The 12,687-nt window shown below is 50.4% G+C and overlaps 1 protein-coding gene across 1 annotated transcript in view; it reads right to left on the reverse strand.

The window, feature by feature from the left end:
* The window catches only part of Zcchc24 (zinc finger CCHC-type containing 24), a 51,900-nt gene that overhangs the window by 3,960 nt on the left and 35,253 nt on the right, over positions 1 to 12,687 (reverse strand). The window contains exon 3 of the mRNA XM_028754083.1: positions 4,297 to 4,461. Within this exon, the coding sequence (XP_028609916.1) occupies positions 4,297 to 4,461 (165 nt within the window). The remainder of the gene's footprint in view (positions 1 to 4,296; positions 4,462 to 12,687) is intronic.

Raw genomic sequence — 12,687 nt, forward strand, 5'->3', positions numbered from 1 at the left:
AGACCCAGAACCAATGGCAGATATGCTGCTTGATCCACAGAGAGACGGTCTGGGCAACTGCCCCTCGGAATGAATATCAGAGATCTCCAAATCTTGCCCAGAATAAATTCAGTACAGGGGCACAAAGACATCTGCCTAATGAAGAAACTGAGTCACAGTCAAGGGAAACCTCAACTCCCATCTGTTTCCTTCAATCCAGTGGCCTTGGGAGTCACTTATCCTGGACATAGCTACATTTCATCCCAAGGGATAACAGGACTCTTAGTTCCATAAAGCCAATCTGGGGTCTGGGGTCAACCCTAGCCAACTCTTGGCCTAGTCACTACCTGCCCATTTATCGAGTGACTACATGAACTTGTTGGTTTTTTAAAGAGAAACGGAGGCCCAGGGAAAGGAGATGACTCACTAGGCCTACTGTGACACTTAAGCATGGTCCTCATCTGTAAAGCATGTTGTCACACATTTGCAAAGTTTGGAGAAATCCCAAGGGATGCTGGCTATTGGTAACCTGGGCAGCATTAGACACACATAAGTACCCCTCTAAAAAATTGCATGTGTTCACGTGTGTGTTCACGTGTGTGCATGTGTGGCTTCAGCATGAGTGTGGAGGTCAGAAGACAACTCGAAGGAGTCAGTTCTCTTCTGCCATGTGGGTCCTCGGGATTGAACTTGGGTTATCAAGGTTGGTGGCAAGGCTCTTCCCCTTGGGGCACCTCACTGGCCCTCAATCTTTTTTGTACTTGGATGGCTTGGGGCTCTCAGCTTTCTCTCCCTCTATGATCTACCCATAATAGCCAGCCAAAAACCTGTAAACATTGCAAAAATCATGAGGAGTGGCTCTGTAGTGGACACTATTTTAGTTGGCCACAAGACACTATCCTCCCTCTAAGCTCAGAACGATACCATGGCAGCAGAAGGGTCCTCTAACCAGACTTGGAGGCTCAGAGGAAGCTGGTCAGGCAGCTGGGAGCCATCTCCCAAGAAGAGGGGAGCAGAAACTATAGGCTGACATGGGGTTTGGGGCAAAGACCCTTGGATACCAGTGACATGCCCAGGACGGTCAGGCAAGGGCAGCTGAGATGAATGCAGCCCACTGTGTAGACTGTAAATTACTCAAGAGTAGCAGGCTGCTTTTTTGCCTGGACCAGGCCTTGACCCAAGCTGACATTCAAAGCAGTTAGGCAATAGGATTAAGGGTTCTAAAAGGTGAAGGTTTAGATGACAAGCGGCCAGAGTTCTACCTCTTAACTGCCCTAGAAGGGGTATCATACAACCCAGCCCTTTGAAGCTTTTGCTACAGAGGAAAGGTCTGGAAGGAGAGCCTGGGCTTGGAACTGGGGACCTTCCAGAGGACTGACCTCACCCCTCCTATTCTGTCCCAGCAGGGGAGAGGAGAAAGAACTTGACTTCCTGGCAGACGAGGTCCCAGAGGGCAGCTCAGCCTCCATACACTGGCTGTGTGGCCTTGGCCTGGCCATTTGACCTCTATGAGATACCATCTCAGTCCCTACTGTAAAGTGAGTGGCTGGCTCTGTTTCAGGGAGTCCTTCTCAGCAAGCCTAGTTAAGACAAAGACTAGATGGAAAAACACTCCTTCTAGGCACTGGGGTTGTTTAGTCTTAATATTAATGGGAAGGGGACAGTGATACAGGGTCACTCAGCGTAGGAGGTGGCTAACCCACCCTCTGCTGTTCCAGGTGCAGAAACTGAGAGTAGCTCTCATCTCCTCTCTATATGGGCTTGCATGCCCCCAGGGTTGAGTCATTGTATGTTCTATATGAAGAACTCCATCTTGAGTTGGAGTCTGGATCCCTGTGCCTTCATCTTGGATGTTCCTGGCACCCAGGGCCTCCTGTCCTATCTGCTCAGCTCCCAAAGGATGGCGACTAGTGGAGCCCTGACATGTTACCTACCCCAGGCCAAACCCAAGCTGTCTTATCAATTTCCACTGCTCCTCTCAGCTCTTCCCAGGCCCCTCCATGAACCAGCTTTCTAGTAGAGGATAGAGGGACAGGAGTGGGCTAGCCTACACTGTCTTAGCTCCTCCTTTTATGTTCCCAGGCACTGCCATGGAACTCAAGGGGGCAACTTCCATGGGAGTGGTGTTTACCACAGGTGAGGAAACCATAAGCCATTTAAAAGTCTTGCCCAGAGGCCTCCAGAGAGGGAAGGGTGAACCTCAAGTCCCACATCCTCAGGGATATGCCTGACCTTGTCCTGTGGCTTAGGGCTAGCTCTAGATCTCATGTACTCTCCTAGCCTGTTCCAGGTCCCTGGTTTTCTCTTCCTGAGGTAGCATCCTCCTCTAAGGCTGCTCCCACCCTTGTGGTCCTGAGAACCCATTCACACTGCTCTGCCCACCCTGTCAGGCACTGCTGTCCTGGTTTTCACCCCAGGGGCTGATGGAGATCCAGAGCTCCCACAGGTAAGGACAGAGCCAATGAGGAGAGCTGAGAGACTTGTAGAGTATTCTGGAAAACTGCTCTGCTCTCGTCTCTGAAGTGTGTCCACAGCTCATAGTATCACACGCCAGATAGCTTTGAACATTACCTCTGTTATCCATTGGCTGATGGCTGCTACCTGAGCTTGCCTTTCTGCAGCCTAACCTAAGCTAGCAGGTTAGTGACAGGTGTCGTCTAGACTTAGCTCTGTGTGCGTGTGTGCACACATGTGTGTGTGTGTCCACTGTATGCAGTGCAAATATGCATTTGTGTATATGTGTGTACACACATGTGCCTGTGTGTTCTCTGTGCACGTGTGTGCATGCATGTTGTGTGTGCGTGTGTCTGGTGTGTGTATATGTTGTATATGTACATGCGTGTGTGTGTGTGTGTTAGAGAGCAAATGACTGTCTTAAAGCATTCTATAACCACAGAGCTCCACAGAGACTTCATAATGCCTGTGGACAGTCGGCAAGTCATTTAGCATCTCTTTGGATGATTTTCTCCTCCATAAAATGTACCTAATAGAAATCCTGTTTCATGGGGTTGTTGTGCAGAGTGGTTAGAAGGGTCCCTAGCTCATGGAGAGCTGTCCATGCATTGGCTAGTATTAATATTGAATATTATCAGTGATGTTTTGAAATGGCAGGACCATCAGATGAATCCTTGGGAAATACTCTTGGCCTTCACTCACCAGCCCTAGCCTGAGGTTCCTTTAAACTGCCTTTCTCCTTGGCCTTGGTCAGTATGAACTTTGGCCAGCTGCTAAGACTTGCTCAGCCTGCAGCCTCAAGTTGCCAGTGGGGAGCTTGGGGGAGCTGTCAGGATGACTCCCCTCTGTGGTAGGAAACACCCAGCAGCTGGGACTGATCTATGATCTGACCCCCAGCCCCCAGCAGGGAGGCAAAGCCCATTAGTGTTTTCTTCTCTTCTGGAGTTGGGGGGTGTGGGGCCTGGGTTGTCTGGGGGAGACGCAGTTGGAGCCTGACAGGAAACAGATGTAGTGGGGGCAGGGCTTCTCAGAGGGGTGAGGTGACCCAGGTCAGTCCTGGGGGAGGGGCAAGAGCCTTTCTCCATGGGGCAGGAGAACAGGCTCCATTGCCTCACAAGGAGAGCAAGGGGGAGGTATTTCCAAATCTCAAGCCAAAGAGAGGCGCACACAGGCCCAGGAACCCTGAATTTGGCTGGCGTGTGCATTGCTGGGTGGGATTGTTCAAATCTTATTCCGTTTGTGTACCTCAATCTCCCCAAAGCACACAGTAGGTGCTCAACAAATGCTGGCTGGATGATGGTGAGTGGGAAGCATGGAGCCTCGAGTTCTTCTAGATTGGGCTCCTCTGTGTAGAACCAGGCTGGCAGGTCAGTAGGCTACACTTAGGCTATGCTGGTAGGATGTGGGAAGGAGGAAGGCAGGGAAAGCCACCAAGGAGCGAGGGATATCTTGGCAAGATGGAAGGGACCCGTAAGTAGCCTGTCCTGCCAGACACTGGCCCACACAGGAAAACTGCCGAGTGTCCAGCTCCTCTGGCTCTGAGTCTATGAACTGGTCCTGCCTTTCTGTTTAGGTCATAAGACAGTCTGTGAGTCCCCCAGACCTGCAGCCCAGATCCTCGGAACCCAGACACTGGAGGACTTGTAGAAGCTGGGCTGTCCTAATTCCCTGTCCAAGTCATCCACCATGGCCTATTCTTTCTGCCTACTCCACCCACACACTTGAGCTTCAGTTAAGCCTCAGTAGGGGAAAAGAATTACCTTCCAGGGTGCCTGAAATAATGCCCTGTGACTCCTCCCACCCACTGTAGGCTGCCCAGTCCCACATCTAGCTCGGCCCCCACCCCAGACCCCTCCTACCCACCTGCTTGTGCGGGTACACGTTGATATGACACTTGATGCACTCCTGCCCCATGTTGGCCCAGGAGTTCCCGCTCATCCATTTTCTCTTGCATTTGGGGCACTTGTACTCGCCAAAGCAGCGCTTCTTGCCTTGGTACGGTGTCAGACCCTCACCTTTGGGGCGTGCCTGGAGAGACAGGAAGTAGATACGGGAAAATGAGGGTTCAGTCTTCGGCTCTCCTGGCCTGCATCTCGTTCCCATACTTGCTTTATGGTGTGCTGGGAATCAAACCCAGGACCTCGTGCATGCTGGACAAGCCCTCTACCAACTAAGTTACATACCCAACCCAATTAAGCTTGGTGTTTCTCTCACGTCATCACTAGTAGCTACCGTATTCTTCTTCAAGGCTGCACAGTGGCAGAATTCATGAAAGCTCACTGTGTGCTACTATAAGTGCTTGGTACACGTGTCAGCATACATGCCAATGAGTGGATTTGCAGAGTAAATTTCCAGAAGTGAAACTCCTGAGGCAAAGGTTACGGGCGCCATTTTTAGTGATAAGACCTACTGCCGCTGCCTCTGCTCCCACAATGCTTCACCAGCTTCTTGTTCCAGATCCACGGGAGCAGAGTTTTAGCTGGTGCTCCCATCTGTTTGCAGCTGCACTGTTCACACGTTTGCTTTCCTCAGTCGTGTTCAGCTGATCAGAGAGTCCCAGAAATAAACAACTCACATGCTTTAAACTGTGCACAGTTCTGAGGAACAAGATGAGAGTTCTTTCCATGTGCCTGGGGCATCAGTGGTCCCATTGCCTTGTGTGTCCATGGTATATACGCTACCCGCCCATTAGTTCCTCAGTGACTGCCTGATACCGATGAACCATAGCATCTACAGTGCTTATGTTCAAGTGGCTCTCGTTTTACGTAGGGATTGACCTGGAGCACAGGAGTAGGGTAGCAGACACCCCATGTGCCAACGAGACGTAAAGGGCTTTCGTTACCTTGATAAGGGAAATTTGCCAATATCATAAAGAAAGGGGGAAAAAAATCTGAGGTCGCTAAAACGTGTGGTGAGAACAAAGCCTCTGCTGGGAAATCGAAGAGAGATCCACGCTAGTTTTGATCTTGCCATTGCATCCCCTAGTTCCAGCCCTGGAGCAGTCGTCTTGAAATGTACCTTTCTCCATGAGGGGAGACCATACTATTGCTAATCTAAAAGATGTGAGATCTTCTCAGAGGAGGTTGGACAGATATTTTTCATAATGAGCAAGAGGGATCTTTGCGTGTATTTAAGAATGGTTTGCTAGTGTACTCACGTGCATAAAATAAAGAAGTCTTTAAAAAAAAAAAAAGAGAGACAGAATGGTTTAATCACATTCCTCAGATTATTTTCTGTGCAGATTTAAAAATATTTTCTGTGCACATGTCTGTGCCTGTGCATGCTGGTGCCTGCCACAGTCAGAAGGGGGTGTCAGGTCCCCTGCAGCTGAACTTACAGGCAGCTGAGAGCCAATCAATGTGGGTACTAGGAACTATACTCTGGTCCTCTGAAACAGCTGCAGAAGTGCTTATCACTGAGCCACCTTTTCCACCCTAGCCTTTTTCTTGTTGACTTGCAACTGCACTTTATATATGAAAGAAGCTAGTGCTCTCCTGCACAGCTTGATGCCTTTATTGAAACATGATCCAAATAATGCATACCTCTCTCATTGAAAATGGTCACTTCAGTGGTTTTTAGTATATTCGAGGTTGTTCACAGTCTGATTTTAGGATACATTTGTCACTCTCTAAAAGCCACTCTGTGCTCCTTCATGCCCACCTCCTGTTCTACTTATGTTCTACATATGTTCTGCGGATATGATCTACTTCCTGTCTCTGTAGAGCTCCCTGGCTTACACTCATCCTTTTGTCTGGCTTCTTCCACTCTGTGTAACGTTGCTGAGGCTCGACCATGCTGAAGCATGTGTCCACACTTCACCCTCTCTTGCTGCCAGGGAATACCTACTGTATGCCAATGACGTGACATAGGAAACTCTGGGCTGCTTCTCAGTCAGGGTTGTCATAAATAAAGTGTGGCGAGCCTGCACATGCACAGGGAGGATGGTTTTTAAAAGCTGGATTTCTTACCACAGGATGTAAAACTGGGAGATAACCCATAGCTGTGGACCATCACCAGCCGTGGATTTCCACTAGCTGAGGCTGAGGAGTGCCTGACCATTAGAGCCAGTGTTCACTCTCTCCGGTCATCTCTTCCTACCACAGCTCCCTCCACACCTCCCCTGCTTGGTTCTTATAGGCTTTGAGTTTGAGAGGCCAGGAGAAAGCTCTGCGTGTCATCATTAAGTGTAAGATTGCCGCAGTCCTACCTGTGGTAGGTCATGTGTTAGAGAGGAACAATCTTGAGTCTCACATTCAATTCAATGAATCAGAACCTCTGTGTGCGTGTGTGTGTGTGTGTGTGTGTGTGTGTGTGTGTGTGTTGTATATGTGTAACTGTCCCCGTGCATGTACAGGCTAGAGGTCAAACACAAGGGTCTTTCTCAACTGCTCTCCACATCCTTTTTTTTTTTTTTTTAAAGACAGTTTTCCACTGAACCTGGTGCTTACCCATTCAGCTTGGCTGGCCATCAAGCAAGCTCCAGGAGTCCTCCTGTCTTATCTTCCCTGTGCTGGGACTGTAGCAGGTGCCACCCCAGCCAGCTTTTTCTGTGGGTGCCAGAGATTAAACTCAGGCCCACATGCTGTGCAGCAAGCACTTTTCCCATCAAGCCGTCCCCTGCCAGCCCAGAACCTGCATTTCGACAACCTCTACCAGGTGCAAACTGAACTCTGATGACCTGAGTTCAATCTTCGGGACCCACATGGTGGAGAAAACCAACTTCCACAAGTTGTCCTTTGACCCTCATATGCATGCTGTGGCACACACACACCACACACACACACACACACACACACACACACATAATATCTGCAATAAAACCTTTTAAAGAAGTATTAAAGGAGATGATACAGATAACCCCTGAGAACAGCGAGTGGCACACAAGGTAAAATCGGGTTACTGGCACTACTGCTTACTAACCTGAAGTAGTATCCGTATGTAAGATAAACATTTCTATTACTTATGAGTGGTTGATCACTCACACCACTAGGTGATATCTGTCTAGAGTTCAGACAAAATAATAAAAGGGAGATTGGTGTGAAAATCAAAACTTGGAAAGCAAGCACAACACAGTGCTGCTTTTTAGGTCACCTGCTTGATGTCACTGTGACTTCAGGTTCACTGTGCACCCTGAGAAGGCCCGAGAGAGAGCTATGTCATGAGAGATGTACCCCACAGAGTTATGAGGTGATCTGTTCACCTTGGACATGAGGACGCCTGTGAGGCTGCGCTCTTTAGCTATCTGCTTTGCAGGTTTTCTGAGGCCAGTTTCTCCACCCCTGTCCAGCAGCCAGTGCCCTGGCTCTGAGCTTCCTGTGTCCACAGCCCACTTGCTTCTTTCATCCCAAAATAAGGCGCCGAATGCATGCGCTCTCCTGTGTCCGTTTCCAAAGCTACCTGCCTACACTGTTGAGGGGTTGATGGAGCTGGGGAAGTGGCTTAATTGATAAAACATTTGCCCTGTAAGCGAGCAGACCTGAGTCTGACCAGGAACTCACGTAAGTTAGTCTGGTGTGGTAGTACATCCTTGCGATTCCAGGGATGGTAAAATGACAGGTGGAGTTAGGCAGAGCCCAGGAAGCTCTTCTACTTTGGTGTACTTGGTGAAGTTCCAATCGAGTATAAACCCTGTCTCAAAGGAAAGATGGATAGCACTTGGGTTGCCCTCTGACTTCCATATACACATGTACACCACACAGGCATGTATGCAGTTATACATACATGAATGCAAGCACATACATACGTTCATACATACACACACACATACACACACACCTACAAATAGTAGGCATCTTGTCACAGGTGGCTCTGAGATTTCCCTTAACTGATGAATGGACAGGGCCTGTCTCCTCCAGGCTGGCTCTGGAACCTGGTTCCGCAGATTTATTCTTGCTCAGAGAGCCCTCAAGAGCTGGGGCTTGACTACCGTATCTAGGCCAAAGGACAGAAGTGGATATCAGCTTATCCTAGCACATCTGAGCAAAACATTGTGTCCTAGTCAGGATTTGAAATAAACTAAATTCCAGTCCCAGGGTATCTGATTCAGAGTTCGAGGTCACGAGAGCCCACAGAAGTAGTGAGGTGTAGGTTGTAAGCAAAGGGAGAAGCAGGCAGTCAGACAAGAAATGAACGGGGAGCAGAGCCGAAGCTCTCAGGGTTGGGATGCCTCGCCTCCGATAGGTCCAGATGTCCCATCATGCCAGTGCCACACTGACAGGCCAGATGCTGGAAGCTCCCTGATCCCTCTGTCCCATAGCTCAGATCCTGGACTCCAGGGCCAGATTCCTAAATCACAAGACAGCTCAACTTGTTGCTACCCGGCAACCCACAACCAGTCCGTTGGTGTCTCTGCCTGTTTCCACATCTGGACACCAGATGCTGATCAAGGACCTGAGCTGTAGACCTGACACTCTTGCAGGTGCTTAGCTTAGTCCGGGCACATCGGCATACTCTCGCTCAGTGACTACTGGTGTCTGGGGCATGCAGAGGGAGGGGCTGAGACCTAGGCAAAATCCAAAAAATATTTTTTGTTGTCCTCTATCCCAAGGTGTGAGCATAGGAAGACTAGCAAGCAATCAAAGAAAGGGGAGTGAGGTGTCTTCATCTTCTGGAATATTCTACCAGTAGGACCCTCCAAAAGTCAAAAAGAAGGCTGTGGAAGTTTGGACACATGCCAGTAGAGGACAAGGAGGAGGGAGGAGACCAAGCATTTGTGGGACACTGCCTGTGTCCTGGGCTTTTTCTCAGTGTTCACAGCCTGTCAGGCCTCACTCAGAGGCTTCTTCTCACTATAGAAGGCTATAGGACAGCTGGTGAAACTGAAGGGTAAGGGCAGGATGCCCAAGAACAACCATATACAAGAAGCTGGAATTGAGGCTCAGGAGGCTCTTCTGTCTGCCGTGGCCCAGCAGAGATATGATGTGAAAATTCCTTGGACCTCCCACCAGTCCAGCTGGTGGGGACTGGGGGTGAGGCAGGTATTCCTATGCCCTCCTGCAGGGGCAGAGGTGGCTTACAGGGCAAGTTTCAGACGCAGTGGAGAGAGGGACACAGGCCAGCAGGCGGGCAGCTTCAAGGAGCCACTTCCTGGAAGGCTCTGTCCTGACATTGTTTATACTGACCAGTGAGGGCAGGGCCCAGAGCCCAGAGAGAAGGCGGCTTGACAGACTCCCTCCCCTTGCCTCCTCCCTGCAGAGGCCCGGACTCTTCTCATAAATGTCAACAGACAGCTCTGCAGGGGTTACCACTTAGCCAAGCAGGCTGCCAGGCCCCAGCAGGCTTTCCTGACCCAGGCTGCCTACCCCCTTTACCCCACCCACACCAGGGAATAAGATCTGCCAAGAGCTCAGGCTGGCTCAGTGAGTCCCAGAAGCTGCCCTCGGTATCACAAGCAGGTCCTAGGTACCATAAAAGCCAGGAGACTTGACAGATGGCCCATGAGGGATCCAGGACAGAGCTGGGGAAGGAAAGGCTTTCCAACCTTAAGACTGTGGTTGGAACAGTAGCAGAAAGGCAGCCTTAGAGGCAGGAGGCTACACTGGTGTGGGATGGGCAGAGCCATAAAACTAGAGGGGAAGAGGAAGACAGGAGGGGGGAGAGAGGAGGAGAAAGAAAGGAGGGGGATGAGAGGAGGGGGAAGGAGCTTGTACCTGGGAATATTTACCCATCAGAATGAGGCTGTACTGGCCTTCTGTCAGTTCATGAGAAGGACTGGGAGGTAGTGAGCCCCCTGTCCCTAAGGCAGTGTAGACAGAGCCTGGGTAAACAACCATCAGGAAGCTTGCCAAGGGGACCTTTGCCCTGGTCAGGAAGTTGAGCCTGGTGACTCTCAGAGTACTTCCATTCCAGCTTTATCTGTCGTCCTCTGGACTCTGAGGGCTAGTGAAGGCCCCTGAGGCAGATATAAAGAGAAAGCCACTATCAGATGCTGCCGGGAACAGAGGCTGGATAGGTATCTCCTGCTACATTTCTAATGGTCATCTTTAAAAATGGCCTTAAGGAAATGACCAGAGATACAGACCCAAAGCATGTGCAATGATCTTACTGCCACATGATTTAGGGTAATGAAGACCTGGGCATGGGACAATCCCCAGCCGGTCCCAGATGTTCCCAAAGAATGCATGACAGTGAGCCATTGACGCGGTTATGATGAACATCCCAGGAGATAGCTCAGAGGGTAGAGGCACTTGTCACCAAGCCTGGGGACAGGACTAGAGTCCCTGGAAACCACATGGTAGAAGGACAGAACCCATTGCAGCAAGTTGGCCTCTGACTTCCATGGACACGCTACGGGCGCACACACATGCACACATATGTAATTGTAAATTTTTAAAAGTTATAGTGAGTCTTGCTAGATGTTTGGGAAAGTGCTTGAGAGAAGGGAGGGTAAGAGATAGCATACTGTGAAAAGAAAAGGCACCTAAGAAACAGTCCTGGGGGACAGGCTAGAAGGTTTCAGAATTTGCCTGCAGGGGATGGGGCTGTGAATGGATTCATTTTGGCTCCAGCTCTGCCCTAATGAATGCAGACTTTCCGCACTGTGCAAGCCCAACTTAGAGGAAAACAATGGCGACTACCCACCCTGCCCACCAGGGGGCGCCTGGGGCTTTCCCCAGGCAGTGGGGACCCTTTGGAATCAAAGGTGACTTCTTCCACATTAGTCCCTACTGTTATCCTTTTTGGTGTGGACAGTGGAGAGGGCAATGGGCCACTCTGGCTGCTGGTTCTGTTGGACCATGATCTGTAGAGCTACTTCACCCAGGCAGAAAGGCATCCTTGTCCAAGACCCCCTATCTGGAGTCCCTACAGAGTGAGACATTTTTGAGTAAGCTTGGTCCCCTCTTCGCAAAGATGTCAGCCATAATAGCCATTGGTGCTTCGAGTGGAGTGTGACAAAGACGCTGTTCGCAGGAGCAGGCAGCAAAGTGGGATGCCTATTCTGAGTTCAGGCCGGATACTTTTCTGAATACAGGGTTCCCTAGCTGTGGGCCTAGGGTTGATAAATCCAGGCTTTAAAATGGGCACAGTATCTGAGGCCACATCGACCAAATGAGTCTAACTATCTGCCAGGACTTTCTGAACTTCCTTGGAAAGTGCCAGAACAGCACAAAGAACCCATCATGTCAGAGAAGTGAGAAACAGGAAGAGACCACTGTCACAGGTCTCTCTGGGCCTCAGTTTCCCTGTTTCTGGAATGGCGTAGGTAGCCTCTGGGCAGGGTCACTCACCTCCCCAGACTCCATCATTCCACTCGATGCATGCCTTGCAGCCCCTTGGGCATCCTTCTCATGAAGCCCTGAGTTGGCTCCATGCACCCAGATGAGAAGCTCTGGCCAGAGCCAGAGGGACAGGGAGAGGAAATTAAGAACAGACAGGCTTCCAGCCAGCCCCCGTCCTGCCCTGTCCGTGTGCTCTCATGCAGCCTGGCTGCTGAGGTGTCCCTGGCCTCTGGGGCACCAGTCCTGGGTCTCAGGATCTGACATGGACTTCCTATGGTCAAACTAAAGAGGCATGGGATGGGGGCTGACCACACACTCACCCAGCTGGGGTTCTGTAAGGCTCGATGGCTCCCCCTGGAGGCCAGAACTTCTAGCTGCTTCCTCTTGCTTTTCCTGCTGCCTCTCCTGAGCCTTTTAGCTCCAAGTAAACAAGCTTTGGAAAACAGATGTGATGTTAGACCCTGGCTTTCCAGGCCCTTCATGGAGCCCGTTTCTTTGTCTCCCCAGTGAGAGAGGCAGGGCTCTGGAAGAGACCCTAACCTTCAGTGAGCATTACCATGAACCAGTAATTCCTAACATGTCCCTCCATGGCTCTTTTCTGCAGCAAGAAAGCAAATAGATGCCACGGGCAGCCCAGGCACCTGCATTGGGGCCCACGCCTGTGAAACTAAGACTTGAACTGTACTCACTGACTCCAGTGTGACCTTTCTACCCAGTGCCCGGCCTTCCCCCGAAACGGCTAAGGAAACAAGAGAACAATCATGCTCCGAGTAACACAACCTCTGACCTGTGACCCTAGGCTGACATACCAACATTCATTCATTCAACTAGCGTGCATCATACACTCACTCTGATCAGACCTTGTGGAAAATTCCAGGAACATGGACATAAACAACATGGAGACTGTACTGCCTTCACAGAGCACAGTCTGAGGCCTTCTCAAAAGACCTTTTCTGGGCTCATGGCCCACACCTGGCCACAGCCCCCAAGGTGGCAGAGGTCACCCTGGCTTCCTAGGTGACGGTCTCTAACTGGT

The sequence above is a fragment of the Grammomys surdaster genome, unplaced genomic scaffold (genome assembly GCF_004785775.1).
Source record: "Grammomys surdaster isolate TR1022 unplaced genomic scaffold, NIH_TR_1.0 125979, whole genome shotgun sequence".
NCBI lineage: Eukaryota > Metazoa > Chordata > Mammalia > Rodentia > Muridae > Grammomys > Grammomys surdaster.